Source organism: Osmia lignaria, chromosome 5, assembly GCF_051020975.1.
Source record: "Osmia lignaria lignaria isolate PbOS001 chromosome 5, iyOsmLign1, whole genome shotgun sequence".
Taxonomy (NCBI): domain Eukaryota; kingdom Metazoa; phylum Arthropoda; class Insecta; order Hymenoptera; family Megachilidae; genus Osmia; species Osmia lignaria.
The window spans coordinates 10494033-10521649 of record NC_135036.1 but is presented as its reverse complement, the minus strand read 5'-3'; the positions used below and the strand labels follow the sequence as shown (position 1 = coordinate 10521649).

The window sequence follows — 27617 nt, the reverse complement described above, 5'->3', positions numbered from 1 at the left end:
AATGTTTATTTATAAAAGAATAAAAACTACAGTAATACTAATAATGGTATTTTCTATACAATTAAATAATTAACTTTTTGCATTTGAGCGAATGCAACGCACGAGTAGATAACATACATCTATGTTATATAAATTAGTTCTCTACATTTTCTATACATATACACATATACCTTGATCAAAGTCCCATTATCTTCACTTTGTATATTTGGGTAACATGTATGGCAAATTGTATCAATTTTTCAATTAGTAAATTTATTCTTTTAATAGTCGCAGAGATTTTTATCCCTATAGAAATAAAGTATTTAAAGACTAGTGTTTTCAAAATTCTAAGATCCAGCATCAAGGATACTGTACTAACTTGGAGCCAATGAATTACAAAGAATTAAATAGTTTTGTTAATCTGCGACTAACGCATTAGCTGAAATGCATAACTTTTCAAAAGGTAGGACCTAAAAGTTGTTATATATTTTTATAATATACCATCAATCGCATGTAAGACCCCATTTGTTGCTGGTATATTATGCATGGTAACGTGTGCCTCGTTTACTCGTACTCGCCCTAGAACAGCAAACAAGAATTTTCTTTTCTTTTGTATTGAAAAATTTTAAACAATATTTCTTTTTACCATGCACTTACCGCCATTTTTATGGATATGAATTGGCGACTGAGGACGAAGGGTATCTTTTTGTAAATAATACCTCATTCCTGCTGTGTATAACGTCGATGGTGTTACATGTTTCAAAACTATCGTTTTCGCAGCTTCTGGTCCATCAGCTTCTGACCAGACCGGTGTTCCATCTTTCGAGGCCAACTCGAAAACGGAGTCCGTTGGAGCGAAAATAGTGAAGGTTTTCGGTCCTATAATAATTATTTTCATGTTAAAATAACTTTAAAATTGAATTTCATGTTCGCTGAAATGCAGATGCGCGCGCATCCTGACGCCATGGTTGCATACTTACAGGCGCCTATGTCTTTCCAAGCGTTCATATTCATATTACCTGATAACGTATCTTGAAGACCCGAAGCATAAAGGATCTTTAGGAAGGTGGTAAATCTTTTCTCCCGATCTGCATGCAATGTTTGTACCAAATCCCCTACAGGGAGCGGGAACATGACCCTATCTACGGCGTGAGCAATTCCTTGTGGGATTTCGATATCACGTTTATTTGATGCTACCTTTGCTCCGTTTATTGTTGTTACCTGCTTGTGAAAATGAATATAAGGTAAAAACATCAGTGTCTGATTTGCCTCGAATCAGTCGTTTAAAAATAGGGAAACCCATAGTGGAAAATAATGAAGCTTTTGTGAAACAAAAGTATACCTTTATGTCGTTCCATTCATGATCATGCATTTGATATTCATTCACTCTTAATTGTGTCCCGGCCAAGCTAATGCCGGTCATTTCGTCTTGTAAGGAATCGATCCTGAAGGCTCCTGGTATCACATGATGAAGCAGAAGCTGTTAACATAACAGTTATTAATTTTCAGCTTTACAGAGTTAATTTATATATTTGATAAGAAATTTTGAATACTCACTCCACTAAGGAGTCTAGGGTTATCACGGAATTTTTGTTCTGCTTTCTCTGGTCCGCCAAGCTGTACCAACAACGTCCTGAAAGCCTTATCTGTCGGGATGAATATCGTGTACGGACCTGCAATAATAAATAATTCAATAAAGTTTAATTATATCCTTTACAATCCTTTAACGACGAACATTATCATTTATCTATCCTCATTAAATTACACGAGTACGTTGCGTAATGATCTAAACGCTTCAATGATATCCAATCCCTTTCTCGAAGCAAACACAAACATTGTCTGAAAAACGTGTCAGAGGAAATCGTGCAACCGAAGAGTTCTTATTATTGGCACGTTAGCTTGACGCAAAAATCGTGCACTTCCTTCGATTAAAAAGGCAAACGAGTGTAACGGTGTTACTTCGCGTCGAACACGACCGGATGATAATTATCGTCTCGGTTGTGAAAGATGCGTTCGCTCTCGTGATCACAATGAACCAGACGCTTGCTGCCGTTCTTTAACCCTTTCGCTACGGATGATGTATACAGAGTGTTTAAAAAAAAAAAATAGTTTCAAGATTTACAAGATGCGTTGAGTATCGAGCATGGCAGATTTCCTTAAAGAAAATGATAATTTAGGGGGAGGTCCCATTTCAAAAAACACAATGACTAGATACCTGATATTACACTTGCTTGATTGACTTACCGTTGCAAGAATAAAGCTTTATTGTTTATACAATCTCTAGTTCCTTTCCGACAGACGGTTTTTAGTCATGCAACATTCGTTAGAAAAATGTTCTCACGGATCGCTGAAGGTTTCAACATACCTATTCCTCTGTAGTAAGAGCAATGATCATCGTTTCTCTTTATAGAAAAGTTTAAATTACTTTGTAACATTAATTGACCTATTTATAATTAATCCATCTGCTAGGACAATACGTTCGACGCAATTGAGACCGAGGTCTTCCAAGATCCCCTGGAGCTAGAATCTTTTTTGAGAGATGACCGTGGTGAAAGGGTTAGTATAGAATTTTGGAATGTGTCGCTTACCAGTTTCGTTGAGAACGTTGTCGAGGCCCGATTGCCTCAGGTATTTAGCCATAGCAAAAAGTCCTTCTCTCCTCAACAACGTAGCCAGGCTTTCGAAGACCTGATTCTTCGTTGAAGGGAATTCAGTCGGAGGAGAAAGAGTAGACTTTTCGAAGCTCTCTTGATAAACGATATTTTCATTATGTAAGGTGGTCGATGGTCTGGCTATGGTTGGAATTGGCTTGAGAGTCGTCGAAGTTTCACTGGACGGCTGGTAAGCGTAAGAATTGGTCGAATGTTGAGAGAAAGTGGTCGGTATCAACGAGGATGTTGTCGTAATGATTTCGTTGACCGGAGCCATCGTCGGTATGAAATGATTTCTCGGATATTTCCCAGTTATTCGATGATCTTGATCATCCGGCGTCGACTTCGAGCTGGTGTTTATCGTGCCGAAAGAATTGTACACGTGGCTGGCCACGCTCGAAGCTGACGAAAGGTATTTGTCAGTCGTTGAAACCAAATTCGGTGTGATTGTAACGTGATTAGGGTATTCCGTTGACTTGCTGTGGAAACACAATCTTAATGAGTATTTCGCAATAAAATAGCGGGATGAAATAGTGAAATGATAGGGCACTTTGCTCAATTTCTAAGAATCTAAATTCACGCTAGTGCTCTTAGAATTGTTTCAAGGTAAAAGTAATAAAGAAACAAAAACAATGAGATAACTGTCCTTTACACCATAGTTCTTCCTTATACTTACACATCGGTGTATCTCGATGAAATTGAAGTGGGTCTTACAGTAGTCGATCTGAAACTAGTAGAGGCAACATTCGAAGCCGTCGTTGAAGGCTGTTTACTCGAAACGAAGTTACCATCGTTAGATCCAACAGTCTGAAGTGTAGACGAAGTAGCAGGGTTCAAAGAACTGGGGGGCAATTTCAGTTCCCCTTTTTTGATCCTCTCAACAATAGAATCTACATCACTTCCTTCTTTATCCCCGTTTCCTTTCACTCCTTGAACTTTGTAACTCCCATCAGGCTGCTCCTCGAGAACCACAAAAGTCACCTTTTTAGCAGGCAAACTCTGTATCGGTGCCTTTCCGATTTCCTCCAATTTCCCATCGCTCTTCTGTCTGATCACCTCGAAATCCGCTCCAGGTGGTAAAACGCCCTTAGTCAATTCCTCTAGAATAGCTTTCGGTGGTTTAACCGTGGGTGTAGTTAGAGCCAAAGTGGACGCCGTGACCGTGGAACCACCAGTGGGTACATTGGAAGTCAGCCCGTTGGAAGTATCTATCAATTGAATCTTCTTTCCATTAGGAAGAACTATATCTCTAGTGGTAACGTTTCTAAGATCATCGTCCACGGACTCTGCCAGGGCCAGTTTCAGCTGCTTCAACAGAGCATCCCTGTCCATAGAGCTGGACCTGCTTTTGCCACTGGCGGACCTTCCTGTCGCTGGCTTTTCAGTTTGGTACACGATTTTAATCTGAGGCTTAGATTTACCCTGTCGAGCAAATTGATTCAGTATACTCTCTGAAATGTCTGGGGCGACTGTCGCTTTGGGAACGACCGTCGCGACGGTGATTGGCCTGCTTGTAGTTGTCGTAGATGGAATAGGCGTCGTGGAGTATTTCTGCTGATGAGTGGCTATCGCCTTGAGGAACAACTCCGTCTCCGATGGAGTGATCTTCCTCGCTGTCGACAGTGACACCAGAAGAGGAGACAAAGTGGTGTTGATTGAAACTGTGCTGGCTGACGTGACAGGGACAGGTATGGAAGTAGTGGACGTCAGTTTCTGTAATTGTTGAAGCCTCAGGAGCTCCTGTTGCCTTCTTAATTCTTGTTGCTCCAATAACAATTGTTCCCTCTGTTTCTTCAATAATTCCAGCTCCCGTTGCTTTTCTACATACTCTTGCAATTGCACGGTTTGCTGATCGCTGAATAAAGGCTGAGACAGGTCTTGCTGGAGATTCTGGAACCGATTGTTGCCAACTTGATACTGGCTATTGAATTGTTGCTTAGGTATCTCGGTTTGATACTGAGCTTGACCGTTCCTCAAGTAATTAGAATTGCCCAGTTGCTGAGCTACTTTCTGTTGTTGCTGCTGGATTAATTGTTGCAGCTGTTTCTGTTGTTCGAGCAGTCGTTGAATCTGTTGCTGCTTCGAACGATCTACCTTGTATTTAGCTAAGGACGGATACGATGCACCGAGTTGTTCCTGGTTCAGGAAAGTGGAGCTTTGGGAGTTTGAGAGATCTTGTTGAGGACGTCGGTAACGATGCTGGTGTTGCTGGACGTCGCTCAGTATTTGAGCTTGCTGAGAGGCCGACAGACGAGGTCGTGGATCGAGAGTTGGATGATTCTGAAAAAGATTCTTAATATTAACGACGTCGAAGGCACGATGGAAGCAATTGAAAAATGGGTAATTTTAAAGGCAGTTAGCGAGAAAGATCTGTCCGAGAGCGAGAAAGAAAATCCAATGTAATTAGGATCGCGATAATTAACCGAAGCATTGTTTTCGCTCTCTTCTCCACTCCCATCTTGCTCACCGGTTTATATACTCACGACTGTGAGACAATCTCCTTATTGTTAGTTTCGGGAAAGTGTAGCTTGTGGTTTTCATTTCGCAGCGTCTTTGTGTAATAACTCGTTCAATAATTTCAAGCTTAAATTACACTATTCCAAGCCGCTGTATCATTTTCCTTCTATTATTTTTTTTTTCTCCTTTTCGAGAAGAAAGAATAAAAAAATATTTCACGTTCGATTTATCCCAATAGAATGAACCCTTTCTGATCAAGTACTTTGTACTTAAATACTATGCAAATCGAGGGTGAAGTGCAACTTCCTGTTTCAGCCAGGACAACAAGCGGCAATGTAATCAGTGAAATTTCAAGTTGCGCCGTTTCATAAGAAATCTGTAACTTGTTATTAGGTATGAATGTTAAGTATCTTGTTGCATTCCTTGACGTAACGAGGCCACGTACAACCAGTGTAGTCTGCGTTGCAATCTGCAGATCACTGGCCACTAGTTTCCCACAAGGAACATGAAAAAAAAATGTAATATGGGCGTGGTTTCCTATCTCTAGAATAGGAAACGATCTCTACGTTCAATGATCTATGCGTAACAGTTGTACATACACAGGTTAGATAGGAAACAGCTCTTAACACGAAATATCGTTAATAAATGGACCGACGATGAAAGTTAATCCGAAGGTTGGTTATTTTCTAAGGTGACGTCTATGTACACAAGAAAATCGCTTGGTATTATACGTTTGAGTAACGAGTCCAGGTACACCTACGTATAGTAATACCACCCCTTATTATAATTGCAGTTGCATAATTAGACTGCATATACACGATTCAACGCGTAGATTCACTGATTGTCAGACATGCTCCCGTTATATAACGGGCATTCCTTCACTTTTACGTTCAGAGAACGGCTCGTGGAATACCTGACGTTCACCTGAACGGATGATTTTTGTTACATGTTCACTTTCATTTCGCAGAATATTTCTAAACGTTGCAAAACACATTGATTTCTATGTACGGTATGAAACTTCTTATCTCACGTTAGATAGATTCTAACGATATTACGTTAACCCCTGAACGAATTCCTTGTAATTGATTTGGTAGTCGGATGCAGGGTCGTTTTCACCCAGGACGTATCAGTATATCAAACATCTACAAACGCGAAATTGATTGATCGAATTATATAGAGAGGACAGAGACTTTCGCATGGACTTTTACATTCCTATCTTGGAATTGTATACGGAAAATTGAATTGCATAATGTATTTAAATTTTATTCGAGAAAGTGCTCGCTTCTATAAAGTTATTATGCAGAAATTTCAACTAATATTAACAAGTTAAATGCATGTTACATTAACTAGTGGAACGTCCTGTGGAAATTAAAATGAAGGATTTGCTGTATTCATCTTCTTAGCTTATTGAATAAACTCATTAGGAGCATGAACGTGTTGATTCTATTACATCTGTGTACCTAGTCTATTATTTTATCCTTTTATTTATTATTTTACCCCTATTTTCGGGCCTCGCGTGGACCACCCTCCCAAGTCATTTATTATTTTATCCCTCTTCATGGGCCTTGGCTCAACCTTCCCAGTTATTTATTATTTTTTTGTCTTTAAGGGTCTCACGAGGTCCAACCCTTTATCACTGCATCCCTTACATGTCTGCATCCTTAACATCCCTGTATCCTTTATATCACTATGTTCCCTATATTCCTCCATCTCGTATATGCCAGCATCCCTTATACCTTGGCATCCTTTACATCTCTGCATCCCTTACACTCCTGAATTTTCCCTGCATCTCTTGTATCCTTTTAACCCTTATAATAAATATATTATAAATAACATACTTATGGCCACTGGTTCGAGTAAAGGTAAGTAAAGGTAAGTAAAGTCTCGTGAACAATAATTTTAAATTTAAATTTTTGCAAAATTTAGTTCCTTTTTCGCCGCCAGAGGGCGCTGATTCGACGTTGAAATTTTAGTTCGCATTTTTGCCGCTAGAGTGCCAAAATTTGTGCATGATTTAGTTCCTTTTTCCAAATCCAGATGGCGCTGATTCGACATTGAAGATTTAGTTCACATTTTTGCCGCTAGAGGGCCAAAATTTGTGCATGCTTTAGTTCCTTTTTTTACCTCCAGAGGGCGCTATGATGGGATGCTTACAAAAGGGATGCAACGATGTAAAGGATGCAGTGATGTAAGAGATGTAGGGATGTAAGGGATGCAGGGATGTAAGGAATGTAAGGAATGCAGTGATGTAAGGGATATATGGATGTAAGGGATGTATGGATGTAAGGGATGCAGGGATGTAAGGGATGTATGGATGTATGGATGTAAGGGATGCAAGAAATGCAGAGATGTAAGGAATGCAGGAATGTAAGAATGGTCATGGCTTCAGGGGATGAATCTACACCCTAGGATCGGTGGACATTTATAAAAAAAACTTGCTGAAAGATTGTTTATAACAATGTTGTTTTTACAAATGTCCATCTATCCTAGGGTATATATTCACCTCCTGAAGCCATGACCATTAACTTTTTCACACCCTGTACATAGATACGAGACGAAGCTACGTTTACAATTTTCAAGAAAATTCATCGATAGTGCTTGGAATGTCAATTTGAATGTCTCTATCTCCACTTTCTTTTGCATTCTACATGCTCAAGCGATAGCATGAATTAGAAACTTTTCAAGATTTCTTCAAACCTCGAATCATTTGTGCCATTTTCATTCGAATTTTCAATGATATTTTTAATGAAAATAAAATATGTTAGAAAATTGAAATGAGATCGCTTTAATCGTCTCTAAAAGATCATTAATATTAATGTCCTGAGGGACTTTTGCACGGTACTGTACCGATACGAGCATCAAGGAAGAGAAACCGGAAGGTATGCTAATAAAATGTCTCCTATACTTCCGTTTCCACGTCTTCGAGCGCTTCTCGTATCGGAGACGGCAAGTTACCGGTTTTTTATTCGATGTTAACAAAAGTGAAAGGACCTTGCATCGACTTGTATTGGCTTCGTGAACATCGAGTATCGTCCTTACTTTCAATGATTAGCGATTAAGTTGAAGACATCTATTACAGTTCTTTCGGAAGTCGTTTCCCCGAGGGGAAACGTTTGATGTCACGGGTTCCTGCCCCTTCGCATAGGCAACCCGGGGAGCAATAACAATGTAGCGACAGAGGCTCCCTGTATAGAGGTCTGTGACCTACTTCCCTTGTCGTATAAACGGTTCCGGTGAAAAATTCGAATTAATATTTACTTTCCCTTAGTGAAGCCTGATTTGATCTCGAGCAGGGCCGGCTCTGAGATTTCGGGGCTCCAAGGCGAGCCCCTTCACTGACATAAAATAAAATTTATAAAATTAACATTAAAGCTTGTATAACTAATTTAGATTTGCAAATACATCGATTAATATTTAAGTAAACATTACTCTTCTTGCATTCTTAGACGCAAAATCGTCTTATGGCACTAATACAGGGCACTGTATAAAATAGAAAATTTCTTTAAAATAGAAAATAGAAAATGAAGAGGCAAATTATAAATACTACATACAGAAAGTAGAACCCAGATGTTCACCCACTAACAGACTGACTTCTGACCTCTGTTACTACCTTCACTTACGAACTCTGTCTACAAAAGATAATACACAGACAAATATTCGTCGTTTAGTTAATTTAATTAGAATCGTTTGAAATAATTACGAGATAAAATGAAAAGCAAAAGCAGAAAGGATGCAAATAAAGATGGAGAGATAGTCGCGCGTAAACAGAGCGAGTATAATAAAGTGCGAAGCTGCACGAGTTTTTTTTTTTTTTTTACGGATTTTCCTATCTATCCAGTGAAATTTGTTCACGATGCTGTCGAGAAAGATAGCTACGATTATAGAAGCGAATACTATGGCCTGATTGCGTTTGTTGCGGGAACAAGCAGGAGTAATTTCATCAAATCTGCATGCTTATTACAAATACCTTCGCCTCACACTATGCATGCATTTCAATTCTAACGTTAGAGAAATCTAGAAACAGATCTTCTAATTACATCTTGCAACGAACTAATGTAGAAATCTCTTCAAAAACATGGGACTCCCAATACGCAATTGTTAGCGCTCCTTCTATCTATAACAGAATTTGATTCGTTTCATCGTCTAGTTATCGGTATTATTTGTAAATTAAATAATAACAAACGGTTCTCTTGGAAATAACGACGAAGAACTGCTTTGTGACCAACTTACGTTCCCTGCTTCTTGCAGAATCACTATATAAAAAGATAAGTCATCCGCTTAAGTAATCAAATAAATAAAAGATAAAGAGTAGAAAGCGACACGTGACATCAGAAAAACGGAAACAGTTTAAATTATGAAAATCTGCATATCATCGGACTGTTTCTACTTCCTATACGAAATGTATGTTACTCGAAAAGCGCTCTCTTTGGTCTTTTTTAAAATTAACCCCTTGCGATTGAAAACCATAGATCTCCGCTGCACGAAATGAACCGTGGCTCCTGATGACCAGGACCGACCCTGGGCCTGGGCAGACCTAGGGCCCCCCAAGGTCCAGGGCACCCATAAGACGATTTTGCGTCTAAGAATGCAAGAAGAGTAATACTTGAATATTAATCAATGTAAATGCAAATCTAAATTAATTATACAAGCTTTAATGTTAATTTTATAAATTTTATTTGAGCTACTTTCTTTTATACCATATATGTGAAGGAGCCCTTTTTTGGAGCTCGCCTCGGACCCCCGAAATCTCAGGGTAGGCCCTGTAAATGATTTTGATAATTTTTAAGAACTTAGGATAATTTCAACGTTAATTAAATATACTAACTACACTTGTGTCCCTATATTTGTAAGATAACCGGGAGAATTTTGAGAGGAAAAAATAAAATAAGGGAAAGTAAGATCTGACTCACCTGTTGGAAATGATTAAAATCAGCTCCCGGTGGGATGGCCAGGTCAGCATCGCCGGCAACGAAAGTCTCTATCCTTAGGACCGTAGCGATCCACAGGAAGCATAGAACATTCTCTGGTCTCATTACGAAAAACGATCTTCCTTCTTCTGGATCGATGCTCGCACTCGAATCGGCCTTTCTTTTACGAGAACTTCACCACCGGCACATCGGCACCCCACTTCCTCTTCTGTGCCTACGTAAAACTTACTTTCAAACTCGCTCGACTGAACCAAATAATTGTACCGTTTCCTGGTGTACAGTCGAAAAGAAGTGTCGTTAAAGAAAAATTGAAATGGTACTCCTCGAGGAACGATATCGTTTCACAGAATAAACGAACGGCAGACTGTGTTCCTCGAACAGAGGGATAATCTTTTTCCCCGGTCGGTTTTAGAAAACAATGAATTACTTTTCCCGGCGATCAAATGAAAATAAAAGAGGACAATGGCAAATGGGTTGCAGTCTAGTTGGCTGAACAAGTTCACACGTTCGCGAGGACGAGTTCGGGACTGTTGGAGATTGGAAAACGTCTGAGAGTTTTACTTCTCTCCGACCAGGGAAGAATTCTTTTGCAAAGGCCAGGTGGGAGACGAACTGGTAGCGCGGTGAACGTCAGTTCGCTGACGAATCTGCCTTTGTCCGAAGAATTTTCATTCGCGTAATAACTGAAATTGTATTAAACGGTATAAACAGGGCATAATATTAAAATTGAAGAGAAACGTGAAGATGGTCGATATACATGTTACAGTATTAAAGATACCTAACCGTATTTAGTGCATAATGTAAGCTGTTTCGCTTATATTATTAATGCGACAAGATCGTGTTCCCGATAGGAGTTTATTAATCGTCAAAATACTAGCATGTTACTTAATATTACCGGTAAAATGAATGGAAATGTTTGAACGAGTATTAAATTACCCCGGTTATACTCGAATGTTCCAGAGAACGCGTAAAAGCGCATTGGACTGTTGCAAACACTTTCAGTGCTTACTTCCGATAATAGATACTTTTAATTGTTACTTACGATACTCACGGAAGAACATTGTTTTCTCCATAAATTTCTTATTCACAATATAATTCTTATACAATTAATTGCGTAATTAAAACTAACACGAAATATTAGGGATCTGGGGATAAACAGACATGCCGAAAACAGCTTCGGGTCGGCTCGGAAAAAATCGGATGCACTCGGCCCGATCCGACCCCTTAATCTAAACTACCCGCTCAACACTGAAAAATAAAAATCTTTTGATTTCCTGCATTTTATAGATACGTATTTCCTGGGTAATATTCTCGGAAGATTTTTGAAAACAGCTGCAGGCAACGAAAACGTGCCATTTGTCCTTTCTCTACTCTCTATTGGAAACGAGTTTCGGTTCACAACGGTTATCTCTTTCAAACAAAATTGTTTTCCTATCACTTGAAGTTTGTCGTTAATTTAAATCTAAACTGGAAAAATCCCGGAAAGATATTCGAATTTAAAATAGCAATCAAAAAATATTACTTTCAGTTGTTTTAATAACCAATAATTTCTTAAACATGTCATCGTGACGTAAAAATTCGGAAGCGAAAGTTTCGATTTCTTCCCGTGGCGAATCTCTTGAAAACATCAAATCCTATATCGTTTTCACTGAAGATTGCGTAAAACATATCGGGATTCTCACAATTCAATAGTTTTATTGTTTCGGAATAGACAGATATTTATTACACTTATATTCTGCAAGGAAAAAATTCATCTTTATTAAATGTGTCCATAACGTAATAGAATTTTTATTGCTTGCATTATTTCTTACGCCATTACGATCCACTTTTTGCATTTTAAGGAATACGATTAAGGTGCAAGAACATTAACGATGAATACTCTTCCTCGTGCGATGTTCAGAAGGAACTTTCTTCCTTCGCATGGTAATGTACACTCTCGTTCATAAATTTAACGCCGCCATCTTGTCTTTTAATGTTCGAAGCGAAATTATTTCATGGCTCATTTCATCTTCACCACTTTCAAATAATTTATTCTACCGATTCAGTACGCTGTCCGGTGTCCTCTCTCCCCCACTCTATGTTAATAACTACCTTTTTTTTTCAACGTTCTGTATATCTTGTATAATCGGACAAATGAGCTCGAATTAGAGCACGCGTCTAATGAATGGTGTATTAGGTGCTAATCAAGAGTTGACGGGTAGGAAGCGCGTTTACTATACGCGAGTGGGAATTTTGAGCAGACAATGTAAAGCCAAGCGATAGGTTACGTAGGAAATAAGAAAAACGTAGGTGTTTGGATCATGACAGTGCAAGAAAAAGTACACGCTAACGCGTGAGAATCGAGAGCTGAGGAACAGTCATGACTATAAAGAAAGTAAAAAGGGACTTAAACAAATTATTAGATAAAAAGAATTACACTGGTTTCTTGTTTTGCATGATGTTTCAATTCCACGTGGTTTCCCGTCGATTAGTAGACGGTCCTTGCCCCTGTACGAGGAGTGACCCACCTTACATCCGAGACACGAGTGCCTCATACAGGGTTCCCCTCGGTGTTAGGCCATATTATAACTAAAATGATATAAGATAAATATCCTATGTACTTTTTTTACTATTACAAGACTTATACCATTTCCAAAAATAACCAATCATTTATTAAATAATAAACACGATTCTCCTTACTCGTTTAATTTCGTCTATCAAAAAATTAAGACAGATTAATTGCGTTCCTTACATAAGAGTACGTGATGTTCATACGGTTATCTCAAACGTTACATCTTAGGAACAAGAATTGGCTCTTGAAGAGGTATCGTGTGTGGGAAAAAACGCTTTCCTCCTGTACACCTGTGTATGAATCTCGATAAAAAACGTTTCACTTACACGAAAAGGGGCGGAAGTGAATTTTAACGAAAATATTCTCGTACGTGGTTGTATTGTTTCAGATTCCATGATGAACTCATTTCGTTTTGGTGAAAAGAACACGTCCTATCTTAATGCTTTATATCCTTTGTGTTGCAAGGATAGCTCATTCAATTACAAAATAGTTAAGTGGAACACTTTAATAAATAAGGAAGTTATCCTTTTCAAAGACATCCTGTATATTTTGTTCCCATGGCTATGAAATTTAAACATCAAAATAAAAACATAAAAGTATACAAAAGAAAATGTTATAGATATAATAGATACGTTTTTACTTTTTAATTTCTTATTAAAACATACTGGTTATTCTTATTAACAAAAGTATAGTTTTATCATCAGTTATTTAAATAATTTGTTTAATGACAATTGTTATATACAATGCAAATTACATTTATCTTCCCATAGGGCTCATTCTTCTTTCACTTTCTACATCTTTATCTCTTCCTTCTTACTCTTTTTAATAGAAACGCATTTAAAGTAAAATACATAATTGTTACAAAAGAATAGTATTCCTTTCTTATTACTTCCTCAGTTTGTTTGCATCTTTACAAAATTTAATATTTTTTAAAACATTTCTGAATTTATATTGATACTCTTTTCATTTCATATAGGTAGATTCGAATATTTTGTTGAGTAAATGTTATTTTCCAATTGCTATTAGGAAATAATTTATTTCAAATATATTTTGTTAATATATTTGAATTCTGCTATTTTTTTAACATCTCTTATAATTTTCTTATTTCATGCTCTTTAAAATTCTTTTGTTAATACAAATAATATCACTTGTTAACTATAAAATATGAGTTCTACATATAAATCATTTAAAAATAAAGGTCTGTTAAAGAAATTATAATATCAAATGTTATCTTTAAATTTAAAAAAAGACACTTGTTTGTTCTCCCTTCTCTGTTTTAAGATAATACGAATTAATATAAGGTATGCGAGTATTATACGTTAATAGTTTATAAAAAGCTCCCCGTGTATCGCTCCATAAATAATAGGAAACAATTTTATTATACATAGTAGACAGACTAGACTACGCTGAGACGTTTTGTCATGATAATAGATTATAAATTTATTTCAACAATTATTTAATTCGAGCAGCTTTTTTTAAAACTATGTAACTATGTACCATCTTCTTTAAAAAGAAAAGAATTTTCTGAATGACAGTAAAAAACTATAAAATATGGTACTGCTTTAAATACAATTCTTTACCATTTATAAGGTATATTTTGTGTACGATTGTAATTACACGAGAAATGACAATGCAACTTTCATTACAAATGTACAACGAACTTTACAAAATACATTATAAATAAAGAAAAGCCTGTTATACAATTCAAGTTTGACATCAATTGAAAGATACATATTATCTGTGAACCAATAATAAGGATGCGCAGATGGGCACCTGCACATCTGTAGCCAATAATCCTTTTTTACTTTCTTCATTTTTTCTTTTGATTTTGAAAATATAATAGTATTCAAGGTTACTACTTATACAAAATCGAATAATTGAACGCTAATCGGATGAAAGGAATGTGCTAATTGAATTTGAATGACAAGCCTAACAAAGATACTTTAAGAAAACAGATATAACAACGATCTTTCTAACTTTAACAAGATAAACTGTTCTCTCCTAATACATTTTCATGTGTATATGCATAAATAATAAGCTTACACGATAAGTTTTGAATACAAAACTTCCATCAAAAACCCAGTATCTTTGGCTATTTCGGGTATGTTTATTTAAATAATTATAATATAGTAATATTGTACAACTTGAATTAGAGTACAGGATGAATTTGAAACATACAGCATTACTTTACATCATGCGCTGCCCATTTGGCGGAGCATATTGAGGTTGTTGGCTTACCGGAGGTCCTGTCGGTCCTGATGGACCATACGATCCTGGCAATGGACCACTTTGAGGTGGATATCTGTTATAAAATATTATGAAATGCTTGTTAAACATTGTACCGCTATTAAATTCAAGAACGATGAGCAAGGTTTACAAATTTCACAATGCTTTTAAATCTTATTATTTAAAACGTTTAAGTTATTATCTTTAACGCATACCCTTGATGAGAGTAATGAAGATTGCTTTGCTCTGGCACTGGTAAACCCTGAGGATGTCCTGAAGAATGTTGATGCGGACCCGTCGGTGGAACATGATAATGTTGCGATAACATCATGTTTGGCATACTCGCAGGCCCCATATATTCACTAGTTGGAATATTAGTGTTATACGGTCCGGATGGACCACCTCCAACAGGAAAAGATTGATGGGGCGGAGGTACTCCATTATATATCTGAAAACAACAATGAGATAAATTTAAAAAATTGCACTTATCGTAAGAATGTTTAAACATGTAATAATTCTTACATGTTGTGGTGGTGGTGGTGGTCCCTGATTTTGAAACTGGTAAGGATTTATATGCGGTGACATTTTAGGTAAAGTGTAATTAGACGGCGTAGGAGGCGGTGGTTCTCGCATCAATGTATGATACAAATTAAGAGCATCCACCAAATCAGAACTTAACTGAGTTAGTTGCGCATGCCTCCTATCTACTTTTTCTAAAGCGGCGTCTATTAAAGGTCCCATCGCAGTTACTTGTTCTGTAAAATATTATTGAAAAATTTTATTAATTAGTTACAATAAGTGTTATATAAAATAAAAAAATAGCATTACCTTCCAATTCAAGCATCTCCTGTGAATCTGAAGTATCACACTGTGGATCAGCTTCGTGTAATAAATGTAAAAGTCTATCCATTTTCCTTTCATCTATTTCAACTTCGATCACTTCCGGTTCTCTCTTCACCGTTTTCACTTCTACTTCTTCAGCGAACTGAACCATTTTTTTGTTACTGTGTTCCAATTCTGCATACAAATTTACATGTAGCATTTGTTATCAATTAATATAATTAATATAGAAACTTACTTGTAAACTGTTCAGGCTCCATAGACAAGTCTGCAGTAACGAAATTAGAGGGAAAGAGTCCTTCACCTCTATTATTACTGCCTTTCCACCAATTCGGATCGGAATCATCCAAAATATTAACTAAAATTCAATCGATAACAGTGACTTAGCAGTAATTAAAATACAATTTCTTTAAAAATAAATTTTAAAAGAATTCATATCATACTTATTTCTCCTGCTAAAAATGTTAATTCATTATCTTCTGCTGCCTCGAAATCATACAGAGCACGGACCTTCCTGCCTTCAGAATTGCTTGAACCACCAAACGCCGCGTTTACATTTGGGTATAAACTAGTATTCTTTTTAGATGCTGGTGAACTATGCAAACAAGACACTTGATTTTGAGCTTTAGTTTCTTTAAGCGAAAGTTCTATGGCTAGAAAGAAAATAATTAATTCAACCATGTTTTTTTTGTTTTGTTTAATAAGAGATATTATTTATATATGTTAAAAAATACCTTTTGCAATATCTTCTTCTTCTTGTGAATTCGTTACTACATTTGGATCTTTACTTAATATGCTTGTACGTTTAGGCTAAAAGAGGAACATAAATCTGTTGAATGTAATACATGCTCTGGTTTGATTGTGTTTAATAATAATGACATTTTAAATGAAACTAACTGTTTTATTAAATGTAACCTAATAATTATTCAATAGATGAATAATTACAGGAAAAACACTGTAGGACGTCAATATGTGATAGCCTTATCATTTTACTGAATACTTAAATGAAAGATTAGATGTGTCCATATATGAAGTCTTAGGTCGATGAATGCATAAACAAAAAGACTTACCATATCCGAGACACAAGAGAAATCATAACCTTCGTTTTTAAGTTTATTGTATAAACTTGGAATTAAATTAAGCTGAGGATCAGTTTTGAAATCTCCTTCAGCCCATTTCTTCAAAAACCCTTTAGTTCTGTCTGCAATCTTTGGCTGAGAGTGATTAATGAGTTTCCTCAGATCATTTTCAAACTCTCTTGATGCTATCTCTAAATGAAAGGGTTTCCCACAATTGCTGACACACGCATCCAATAACTAAATTAAAAATCAGATATTAATTATAAAAATTTATCAACCACATAAGTATGTTATATAAATTTTCTGGAAGATACTAACAATCAATGCCTGCATAACAATGTGTGGATCTGGAGAACCTAATCTTTTAACAATTGATCGTAAACAATCCTTTGCATGTTGAGTAGAGGTGCCTACTTTATCACAAATATCCATTATCTTCCCCCATTCTTCGGATATATTCTTCTCGCTAGTTGCCTTTTCTAATACAATAAAAGGTAACAAAACCATTAAATATAATCAACAAAATACTAAAAAATTCCATTATTACATATTCTGCACATATAAATTTTAATTAAATTGCCAAATTAAAAAATTGCCATAATTTTAATTTTTTTAAATATTTCTGTAGATATTATACTATTTTTGTTACAAATTAATATTTTCATGATGTATATTATAAAGAGTTAATCGACAAGATGGAAAAAAGAGAATGAAGTAATTCGTGATATCTGGTGTTTTAATTGGAGGTCAAATGTCAACAACCGCTTAAAGCAACTACTAAATATGAAATTTCAACTTTCCAGGATAAACGTAAAATTTAATAAGTACATGAAAAAAGAAGTGATTAATTGTTACGAGATGAAACGTTCTTCTAAGAACAGAATAAGCAATGTAGAATAACCATCTTAAATGAATTAAGGCTAGGGAGAAATCTGTCACTCACCGACGTCAGCGTCGAAAGGCGAAGAAGTCTGGAAAAGACCCATTTTATCGTGGATTCTTCGAATAAAATACGTTCGACAGTTACGTCCGTTACGCGCTGTCACGGAATTACGTTACGTTTTCCTTTACGCATCCAGCTGATATTTACTTACAAACACGAATGACTAATAACATTCTAATCTACCATCGAAGTACATCTTTATGTCGACCTGCCAAAAAAGCTCGATACTATCGAATCATCTCGAAAGTAATGTCAAGCGTGGAAGTTTTACGCCGTAAATTTATGATAAATCAATTCATTCTACCTGTAAGTGTTGAAAGTTAAAATATATTATGTATGCTTGAAGTATCAAATGCACGGAGCGATTAAAACTACCGAGAAATTTACATAGCATCTGTTTTTTTTCGAAAAAATTGAAGTGAACATCAATAATCGATGGATCGTAAGTCAGGAGAAACGCAATGGCTGCGCCTTGGAACAGGGCTTTGGCGACATCTATGCTGAACAAGAAAAATAAATAAAATAGGTAAATGTAACAAAATTTTGTAAATTGTTTTTATTTTACATAATCATATATAAAATACAGAATAATCAAATTGTATAAAAATATTTTTTATTTAGTTATGTATATCAAATACTATCAACTATTTACTTTTGTACAAATTTTTAATTTTTTGACACAAGATCATTTTCATTTATTCTCAAAATATGAATTCGTTTAATTGGGTGATTCCAAATCACTGTTAAGGGTAGATTCAACAAATGTTGTATCAGTTGCAGGAGATGTAAGAGTAGTATCATGTGCAAGTAGAATAGTTGAGTGTGGTATTTCCCTCATTGTTATATCACCACTCATATCATCCTAAACACATTTACATGCATAACATGTGAAAGAAAAATAGTTTACATGTATTCTGCAATATGCATTAGTTACTTACCTCATCTATAGACGTTTCAATAACTTTTCTAGTTTGTCTGAATCTCTGAAGAATTCGATCGTGGGGTGATGTTGCGACAAACTGACGGGGATACGAAAATTCTTTCCTAGCAGGGGTTGAACCTATAAAAAATAAATAATATAAATTTGAATTTTTCTATTTTACAATTTTTATATAATAGTACCTGTTGGAACATCTCGCTTTACGTCTTCTTCAAAAAATTTGTTAACTTCGTTTCGCGTTGATTGTAATTGTTCAACAACCCTTTCCCTCCATGCACTTGATTCCATTACTTTATCTTCTAATTTGCTGGTTATTTCTTTCAAAGTTTCAGATGTTTTTATTTCTTGATTTCTCATCGTTTCTGCATAATCTTTACCTATATCTATAACTATTTTCTGCGCATTCTACAAAGAAAAAATCTATTTACCGAAAGCTGTTTTTTAATATCTTGTTACAAAGATGGTTTAAACTTACATCAACCAACGAAAGAATTTTATCTCTATCCGTATCTACTTTTTGCTGAGCTTCTTTAACGTTGCATTCAGTAAGATTTTTATGTTGTTTCAGTAAGTTACAGTTTTCGTTTATATTTGATTTTAATTCATCTACCAGAATCTTTCCTTGCTCTGCTGTTCTGTTGACTAATTCTTCATTCTACCAATGAAAAAAAGTACAATCAATTATAAATAATGAAATATAAGTTTATAAGTAGTAAATGAAAATTACCTCTCTTGTTTTAAGAACAATATCAGTTTCAATTTTTTCTAAATTACTTTGTATTTGTTCTTTTAGATCATTTTGCATCTTGACACTTTTATTATAACTATCTGTTGAGTAATCAGCAGTATCATTACAAACTTTACTGACATAATTACATTTGTCAGTTACAAAAGAATGGTGTTCCTCTTGACTCTTATGCAAAAGACTGAATTGAGAAGATGCATCTTCCATCATCTTTGCAAATAAATGATGTTTCTCTGTAAACTGTTGCCTTTTATCAAGTATCTCCACATCGTTTGCAATACTTTTAATATTTTTGTTTATATCATTGCAGGCTTCTAGTTGAGTATTGCAAGCAGAATCGATCATTTCTTTCATAAGAGTTGAAGTTTGCTTTAATTTTTGAGTTACATTATTTCTTAACTTTTGTAGGTTCTCAACAATTTCGTATTTTATTATATTCTGAATATTGTATTCTAACTTTTTCGAAATTTCGTTAAATAATTCAGGGTCTGATTCTATTATATCCGCTAAATTTGTAATATTACTTTTCATCCAATTTTGATCATTCAAATACTGAAATGTTTAAGTATGTATGAATACGTATAATTGTAATAACATGCAAATACACTATTTTTAAATGAATACATACAGATTCGTTTATACTTTTTTTTAAGCTATCGATATTAGATAAATGTTGTTTAGTTAAATTCGTTGCAATTTGATGTATTGCTGTATCCATACTTTCACATTTATTAGTACTTTGCGCACCTGGTTTAAAAAAAAAATAGCAAGATATAATAAATTAACGTTCGCTAGAATTAATACTATATGCTTACCGATATCACTTTTTACAGACGTGAAAGAATTCATCATTTCTTCCGCATATGTACAAACATCTTTTTCAATTCCTTGTACACAGCTCGATACTTTATTCATGAACTGTCCACTAAGAACTTCAAAGGTTTGTTCGACTTGACTAAAACAGATAATAGACATAAAATAATATTTTATTATTTTTAAACCGAATATTAAATATTCATTAAACATAATGAACATACGTTCTGCGGCCAATCTTATCGTGTAATTTACTTGAATCTGATGTTGCTGCATCAGCAACATTTAATAAATTTTCAGCTTGGTTTAACAAAGATTGCTCTGTATTAACATATTTTTCTACTAGATATTTTTGTTTATCTCGTTCCTCAATTGTCATTTTTAAGCGTTCGTCCGTAGATTTCAGAGCACCCATAACATTATCTAATTTAGCTTTAACTTCGCCCAACTCCTTCATTTGAGCAATTGTTTGTAATTCAAGTTCATTATATATTTTCTATAACAAAATATACATAATTTTATAACAGTAATGATAATAATAAATAATGAAGAAATTCATTATTCACTTCCTTATCCTGCATAGATTTTTCAAGTGCTTTAATATAATTTATTTTCTCCTCTATTTCTTTATTTTGTTGAGTAATCAATGCTTGCATCTCTTGATAATTTTCATCCGCTAGATAAACACCATTCTTTTCACGCGTTGCTTCCAAATCTTTTCGTAATCTCTCAATTTCAACTGTATACTGTTTAAGGAATTCTTTCTTCGAAAGTTTTTGATTTATTTCCGGACGATTAGTAATATTCTTTGCACGATGCGCATAATCTAATGTTGAGAGCGTTTCGTCAAGATTAACTGCGGCAGGAGATATTGTAGCAATAATAGAAGTTTTTGTGCGACCACCAAGTGACTCTTGTAGCAGTCTTGTCAGTTTCGACTCTCTATAAGGAAAAAAAAGTGTAACAGATTATTTTTCCTATAATGTAACAATAAAAGTAATACTTCTTATTACCGGTAAGGTATGTGAGGTGCTCTTTCAACGAGAGCTGTTATGACTCTGCCAAGAGTTAACAAAGACTGATTAACACTACCAGCTTCTCTTGCTCTCTTTTCAACAGCACCGGATCTTCCAACGTTTTCGCTCCCTGCTAGATCTACTAAATTTAATTTTCCCGTTTTTAATACCTCTTCTCCGTCAGATGTATTTTCTTTCATGTGTACGGTAATCGAGAACACAGTATGAGATCGGCTGCAATAAAATCCTGTATAAAGATACAATTTCAGTAATAAAAAAAATGAGAAACACACACCTGGATTGACTATTCATTAGAGTTACAGCAGTTTGCCTTCTTTCTGATCCCTTTTCTAGAATTTTATAAACTTCACTTTTGTTATGGACTGTTACTTCTTCCAGTCCATGAATAATTACAGCACCTTTCTTTGATGAATCTTCATATAATCTGTACAAGAAATATTTAATTGGAAATTGTACAGACTTGATAAGATACTTATTATTAATCTACCATTAAACAATTGCCTTTATATACCTTATTTTAGTTCCATCATCACTAGGTGATAAAAGATCAAATAAGTCTTCATTATAAAGTTCTAGAAAACTAACTCTAATTGTGTATTCCTTTGACTCTAATAAGTGCAATTTGTCAAATAAATGACTTAAAGATCGTGGAATCATACCAGCAGATGAATCCTATAATGTAAGATACATATAATTTTATTAATATAAGCTTTATATCATGTAACAAAGTATAAAACTTACGCTCTGCCAATGTAAAGTTGGATCACTGTTGATTCCTTCCATGGTAAATGTTTTCCCTGTACCAGTTTGACCATATGCAAATACTGTACAATTATATCCAGCCAAAACTTGTTCCAATAATGGACTAACAACAATATTATACACATCTATCTATTAATTGAAAATGATATAATAAAAATTACTTTCTTAGCATATATATATATAACATTAAGATATAATAAAATCATATACCTGTTTTGAGGAAGGTCCAAATACATTGTCAAACTTAAATTTCTTAGAAACCTTATCGTATGGACGTTCATGTATTAATAGTTCTTTGTTATTAGGAATTTCTACTATGTTTTTGAATTTATTATTTTTTTCAATAACATTTGTTGGCCTAATAAAATTAAGAAATTATTTTATGCTAATTTAAATAAATCAAAAGTTTTTGTTATTAAACTTCAAATTAATGAATTGCTCACCTAACACGAACAAATACTTGTATGTGCTGATATTTATCCTTTCGACTAATCTTTGTATCATTCATGTTTAGAATTATTTAAATTAATATTATTTTCTCAAAAAACTTTTTCGTAAACGCAAAAATATACTGCTTTTCTTTCTTAAAAGTAATCACAAAATTACCCGTTATGCCGTTACCACTGTGCTATTACGGTTTGAATGCAACAAATTTGAAGTGTATAGTACTTTCAAATGCCAGTAGATGCGCTGTAATCATTAAGCTCTATTTATATGATATTAAATATCTTCCAATAATTATTAAAATATCGTTTATCGATAAAAAAACGATTAATATGAAATCGGTTTCTTTAATTTATAGTATTTTTGTCTAAGTTTACGAAGAAACTTCTACATAAAACTCATTGTAACTATTTAAGCAGGTCAGTTACAAATCTATCATTAAGTTTGTTCGTGTTATGTAATTTCGAACTACACAGAGATTCATGAAGTGTCAAATAAATAATATCCAATTTTAGATGATTATTACTTAGCTAAATCCGTGCATTATTTTTACACTAATATCTTAGTGTAAAAAATTTTTTTGCAAGTATGTATATAACTGATTTTTATTATTTTTCTTATAATAAAATAATTATTATAAAAGTTATTCTCTGTCTTGGGATCACTAGCTATGGAGTGCTCAAAATATTACTATAACAAACCAGATGGAGAAGATCTAATTGGAAAAATTGTAGCTTCTGCAAGAATGACTACCACAGTGGGAGCTATAGTAGGTGTATTTGATGCAGTAACAAGAGTTAAAACTAACTCTGCGATAGTCAAAGTTATAACTGGACTACGTCCTATGTTATATTCATGTGGCATAGGTGTTGTTTTTGCCAGTGTTACATATATGTCCACACGTATCAGAGAAAAAGATGATCCTCTTAATCATGCTATAGGCAGTATGTAAATGGTTTCCTAATGTTATGTTGTAAATGTAATGTTACATTACTAATTTAAGACTTTATTACAGCAATTGCCACTGCTCCATTTTTAAAGTCATGGCTTAAAATTCGTAATGTTGATATTGCTCAGTGCATATTGTGGGCAGCTGGTATAATGGCCGTAAATAAGGCTCGTAGAGTGGATGAATCAGGATTAGAAACACCATTTAGTTACCTTTATAATGGTATTCGTTACAGAAATCCAAATTGGGATTATTGGGACTATTGGACAGGCGAAACTGAACCATTAGATGATTATACTAATTAAATTAAGTGTTAATAAATACATTTGTTGTAGAACTTATCATTAAAAGAATATATACCACTATTAACTTTTTTTTATTATATATACACATATATATTTATTCATTTATAATCTTATACAAAAAATTACAATTTCTAAAAGCAGGTTTAACAATAATTTATGTTAATGTTTCCCCTTTTGTTACCTGTGAAAACAATAATTTGTAAATAAATTCAAACTTACTATATCATGTTTTTTAATTATAAAGATAACTTACGCATGCTTCAAGGTATTCAATCCTTCTTTCGAGTGTTGTAAGTTTCTCGTTGAGGACAGCTATCCTTGATCTACAGGACATATCTGTCTCAGATAAAATAATAACAAATTACATTTTAATGTACATAATTCAATTTATCTAATGTTGCAAATATCTTTATTTTATGAGACCCTACTAAATACTTTAAACTTAAATCAAAATTTTTCATTTGACAGGGAAGACATGTTTCATTTTGATAAAATATTCTGCTTAGAAAATAGTATTTTCATGCAATATTTAAAAGAAATTACCAAAGGAGTTAAGAAAGTCAGTTATCTTTTTTATGCTACCAGTTATAACTTCTATATATTCTCGATTTGCCCAATCTTGTTGAATTTGTTTTTGAATAGCTTCTCGATGTACGGCAGCCATTTTTAAAACAATGGTATATATATAAATACATTTGTGTATATATATATACTATCCTATACTATTCCATACTATTGTATACATATATAGACATTTATATGTGTGACAAATACAAGATTATAACCTCAAATTAATCCACTTTGACATTCAATTACATTTCAGAATATTTATAATATAACAATATGGCAGGTACAAAAGAAAAAATTTTACAAAAATTCAATGCAGAGCTAGGTTCTGATTTAAAAAGACCGAATAAAATATATGAATTTCATCAGCGTCTTATTGCACAAAAGAATGAAATTGAAAAATCGGTACGTATTTGTAAACTGTTATGTTATCTACTTGAAAATTTTGCAACAAAATTCATTTACCAAATGTAACATATATTATATATAATATACCAAGCTTTTTAAATTTTAGCTGTCGATGGCATCAACAGAAGCCCCTTCAAAAGTAAAAGCTGTGATAGAAAGTGTTGAAAACATTAATACTGAATTTCAAAGATTAGAACAGTCTTCTATAGAGTTCAGATCAAGCGTACAAGAGACAATAGATGAAAATGATAAAACTTTAAATGTTCAAGAAATTATCGATGCTATAAGTTATTTAGAGAAATCCTTATCTTATTTGAACTTCATAAAATATGTTGAAGATATTAGGTAACATATTATTTTAAAAAAGACATTTGGCAATTATTCACAAATATAAAGAAATATGTTTTCAGTGATGAAATAGAAACATGTTTAACACTTGGTGATGATGAATCAGCTATCTCATTATATACAAATCTTACAAATATTAGCTGCCAGTTGAGGTCATCAGCTTGCCATTATCTCCAGATTTATACAAATGAAACACTACGCTATTGGCACAATCTTATAAAGGATAAATTATCCAAGTATATTTTTATCTAATATCTAATATACTTATTTGCATTCAACACAGCATATTATATATAATAATTTTTAGAGAATATAATGATGTATTGAAAGCACTGAAGTGGCCCTTTTGTGGTAGTAATACAAGTTCATTGAATACATCCATCCCAGAAACATTAACTAAATTTAAGATACTTACAAAATATTTATTACATTTGCAGTTACCGTATCCTTTTGCTTATTCTAATCCTCTTCTCTTTGAATCATTAAGTTCTTTTATATTACCTTTAACGTAACGATGTCTAGAGAAGAATCTGTTAAATCAGTGGTAACATCTGTATTATTAACAGACTTTAAACCTGTGAGTTTGCCAATTTCACTGATGGTGCGACCACTTAGACAGAGGTTCATATATCATTTCACAGGTACAAAGTTAACAAATCGACAAGATAAACCAGAGTGGTTTTTTACCCAGGTACTAACATGGATCAAAGATCATGTTCAGTGGGTACAAAAGAATGTCCAACCAACTGCGAATTCAATAGGTTTTAATCACGTAGATATGAAGGTATTACTAAATTAATTTAATACATATTATCCCTTATTACATTTTAATATAATTTTTTTGTTAGGTAGAATTTATGCGGGCTTTGGTGCAGTTAGCAGTTGAAAAACTCCATTCCGAACTATCGTTAGTACAATACGATGATGTTTTGTTTGCTCATTTAGTTGACGAGGCTCTGAGTTTTGAAAGAGAGTTGAGAGAAACTTTATTTTATCCTTCTGCTCAGCCAGCCACTGTTTTCGTTCTTACACAAGCTCATATCTTTGTCAAATGGATTAATATGGAAAAAAAATGTAATATACTTTTTATCAAAATAAGTCTACATATGATAGATGTTAATATTGACATTTTATATTAGATGCTACTGAAAAGATGGATGTTATTTTAAGTTCAAGTACAGCTTGGGAAAAGTTAATAAATTCCGATAGTGATGATATGAAAGTAACCGAATGTGCAGATGCTTTTCTTACTCTTCTTACTACGATCTCCGATAGATACAAGCATTTGCCTCAACCAGGTCACAGGTAAACAATACATATCTAATATTCCCTATTATAATTCAAAGCAATTTATTATTATAGAAAAATAAAATTTATAAAGGTTACAGTTCCTTGAACTTCAGTTGGAGCTTATTGATGATTGGAGAATAAGATTACTTCAGTTGTTATGTGAAAATTATGAACACCTATCATACCATGTATTCTTAACGTCTCTTATTCCCTGTATTCTTAATACCTTACACTACGTTGCAACTGTCTTAGAAGAATGGGGTGTGACAGTGGTAAGTGTTTCAAAAACAATTAAATGATTACGTGTATTATTCTTACATTGTTTATTGATATTACAGCATTTCTTGCAATTGTATTTTTTCAAAAAACAATTCGAAGCAGTCGAAACTGCAACGTTAGAAGGGAATAACATCACTAAAAATGTAGGTGAAGTTGAGGGTACGGTATTTGATGAAGCAGTAGGACTTTTAAGAAGATCGGAAGAAGAATGGATAAATGAAATTACCGACTCCGTTGCTTTGGATGTAAAAGCAAAAAGTAGACCGTATAGAACAGATAAGTAAGAATATTTAATATGCAGTTAATATAATACATATATAAAATTGTATTGATAAATATGAAGAACAGAGATCTATATTTTATAGGTGGTTCGCAATGCAGTCTACTAAAGAAGTAATTTCGTTATCGGTCACTCCAAGCGGTTACTCTATGTTTCAAGAATTAGCAACGCAACTTAATCTACTACATAACACGCTTGCGTTGCCTCTATTTCATCAAGCTTGGAAAAATTTGGCTTCACAGTTTGATCAAGTAAGTTATTAATCTGAATTTAATGAATTCTGTATTAAATATTATTTTATTACAGTTTCTTTTAGAAGAAGTTGTTCTGGTGAATCATTTTAACGTGGGTGGGGCCGAACAATTGCAACATGATGTTTTTAGAAATTTGTTCCCATTATTTGGTTTATATATCAGCGAGCCAGAATCGTATTTTCCACTGTAAGTTATAAATGACAGAAAAGTATGTGACAATGTTTTAATTATTCAAATTATATTTCAGAATTAAAGAAGCGTGCATTTTATTAAATATCATGTTAGGTTCGGCAATGTTACTACGTGAAGCTCTTAATGACGAAATCACAGGGAAAGAAGTGTTAGCAGAAATTGGAGTACATAAGATGACTCCTGAACTTGCCCTAAAAGTAATTGGAACAAGAACAGATATCACAAACGTATAAAATTTTTTTTTTTAAGTGAATTTGTTGTATAATCTTATAAACATTAGATTATATTTTTTTTGTATAATAATATTGATAAGTGAAATTATATTACATTCCTAAATTATATTTAAATTT

The 27617-nt window shown here is 33.8% G+C and overlaps 6 protein-coding genes across 15 annotated transcripts; 2 read left to right on the top strand and 4 right to left on the bottom strand.

Moving 5' to 3' along the window:
• Nucleotides 1-40: 40 nt before the first annotated feature.
• LOC117605047 (uncharacterized) lies at nucleotides 41-11483 on the bottom strand. 6 transcript variants are annotated; one of them, XM_034325850.2, is made up of 9 exons: nucleotides 11058-11483; nucleotides 9998-10229; nucleotides 3307-4910; nucleotides 2568-3109; nucleotides 1537-1652; nucleotides 1322-1459; nucleotides 999-1203; nucleotides 637-858; nucleotides 41-558 (listed from the first exon to the last, which is right to left on the bottom strand). In XM_034325850.2, the coding sequence occupies exons 2-9, from the start codon at nucleotides 10118-10120 to the stop codon at nucleotides 470-472; spliced, it is 3039 nt and encodes a 1012-aa protein (XP_034181741.2). In that variant the 5' UTR covers nucleotides 10121-10229; nucleotides 11058-11483; the 3' UTR covers nucleotides 41-469. The 6 variants fall into 6 exon arrangements, with proteins under 6 accessions (XP_034181741.2, XP_034181742.2, XP_034181743.2 ...); XM_034325851.2 differs by having other exon boundaries at nucleotides 11067-11483; XM_034325852.2 differs by lacking the exon at nucleotides 11058-11483 and adding an exon at nucleotides 10952-10989.
• A 1765-nt stretch (nucleotides 11484-13248) lies between these two features.
• On the bottom strand, nucleotides 13249-17796 carry Stam (signal transducing adaptor molecule). The gene is made up of 10 exons (XM_034325858.2): nucleotides 17655-17796; nucleotides 17030-17190; nucleotides 16703-16948; nucleotides 16367-16442; nucleotides 16076-16285; nucleotides 15871-15990; nucleotides 15621-15809; nucleotides 15315-15547; nucleotides 15008-15240; nucleotides 13249-14868 (listed from the first exon to the last, which is right to left on the bottom strand). The coding sequence occupies exons 1-10, from the start codon at nucleotides 17695-17697 to the stop codon at nucleotides 14754-14756; spliced, it is 1626 nt and encodes a 541-aa protein (XP_034181749.2). The 5' UTR covers nucleotides 17698-17796; the 3' UTR covers nucleotides 13249-14753.
• A 21-nt stretch (nucleotides 17797-17817) lies between these two features.
• On the top strand, nucleotides 17818-23649 carry LOC117605053 (NADH dehydrogenase (ubiquinone) B14.7 subunit). Of its 3 annotated transcripts, none has more exons than XM_034325865.2 (4): nucleotides 17818-17960; nucleotides 18074-18180; nucleotides 23064-23339; nucleotides 23411-23649. In XM_034325865.2, the coding sequence occupies exons 3-4, from the start codon at nucleotides 23066-23068 to the stop codon at nucleotides 23647-23649; spliced, it is 513 nt and encodes a 170-aa protein (XP_034181756.2). In that variant the 5' UTR covers nucleotides 17818-17960; nucleotides 18074-18180; nucleotides 23064-23065. The 3 variants fall into 3 exon arrangements, with proteins under 3 accessions (XP_034181756.2, XP_034181754.2, XP_034181755.2); XM_034325863.2 differs by lacking the exons at nucleotides 17818-17960; nucleotides 18074-18180 and adding exons at nucleotides 22727-22814; nucleotides 22911-22981; XM_034325864.2 differs by lacking the exons at nucleotides 17818-17960; nucleotides 18074-18180 and adding an exon at nucleotides 22835-22981.
• LOC117605046 (kinesin-like protein Klp61F) lies at nucleotides 18270-22623 on the bottom strand. The gene is made up of 15 exons (XM_034325848.2): nucleotides 22395-22623; nucleotides 22162-22309; nucleotides 21931-22080; nucleotides 21701-21861; nucleotides 21464-21613; nucleotides 21166-21402; nucleotides 20719-21094; nucleotides 20377-20648; nucleotides 20155-20294; nucleotides 19968-20086; nucleotides 19322-19891; nucleotides 19070-19249; nucleotides 18777-18999; nucleotides 18593-18714; nucleotides 18270-18516 (listed from the first exon to the last, which is right to left on the bottom strand). Exons 1-15 carry the CDS (start codon nucleotides 22457-22459, stop codon nucleotides 18373-18375), a joined length of 3057 nt encoding a protein of 1018 aa, XP_034181739.2. The 5' UTR covers nucleotides 22460-22623; the 3' UTR covers nucleotides 18270-18372.
• Nucleotides 23650-23691: 42 nt separating the features above from the next.
• On the bottom strand, nucleotides 23692-24398 carry HSPC300 (haematopoietic stem/progenitor cell protein 300). The gene is made up of 3 exons (XM_034325866.2): nucleotides 24193-24398; nucleotides 23903-23985; nucleotides 23692-23830 (listed from the first exon to the last, which is right to left on the bottom strand). Exons 1-3 carry the CDS (start codon nucleotides 24311-24313, stop codon nucleotides 23804-23806), a joined length of 231 nt encoding a protein of 76 aa, XP_034181757.1. The 5' UTR covers nucleotides 24314-24398; the 3' UTR covers nucleotides 23692-23803.
• Rint1 (RAD50 interactor 1) lies at nucleotides 24396-27500 on the top strand. Of its 3 annotated transcripts, none has more exons than XR_004581564.2 (12): nucleotides 24396-24621; nucleotides 24731-24969; nucleotides 25035-25208; nucleotides 25280-25414; nucleotides 25495-25756; nucleotides 25821-26046; nucleotides 26112-26277; nucleotides 26354-26534; nucleotides 26601-26821; nucleotides 26907-27072; nucleotides 27138-27261; nucleotides 27323-27337. XR_004581564.2 is itself a non-coding variant. In XM_034325855.2 (12 exons), the coding sequence occupies exons 1-12, from the start codon at nucleotides 24493-24495 to the stop codon at nucleotides 27498-27500; spliced, it is 2211 nt and encodes a 736-aa protein (XP_034181746.1). In that variant the 5' UTR covers nucleotides 24396-24492. The 3 variants fall into 3 exon arrangements, 2 of the variants coding, with proteins under 2 accessions (XP_034181746.1, XP_034181747.1); XM_034325855.2 differs by having other exon boundaries at nucleotides 27128-27261; nucleotides 27323-27500; XM_034325856.2 differs by lacking the exons at nucleotides 27138-27261; nucleotides 27323-27337 and having other exon boundaries at nucleotides 26890-27067.
• Nucleotides 27501-27617: the final 117 nt, after the last annotated feature.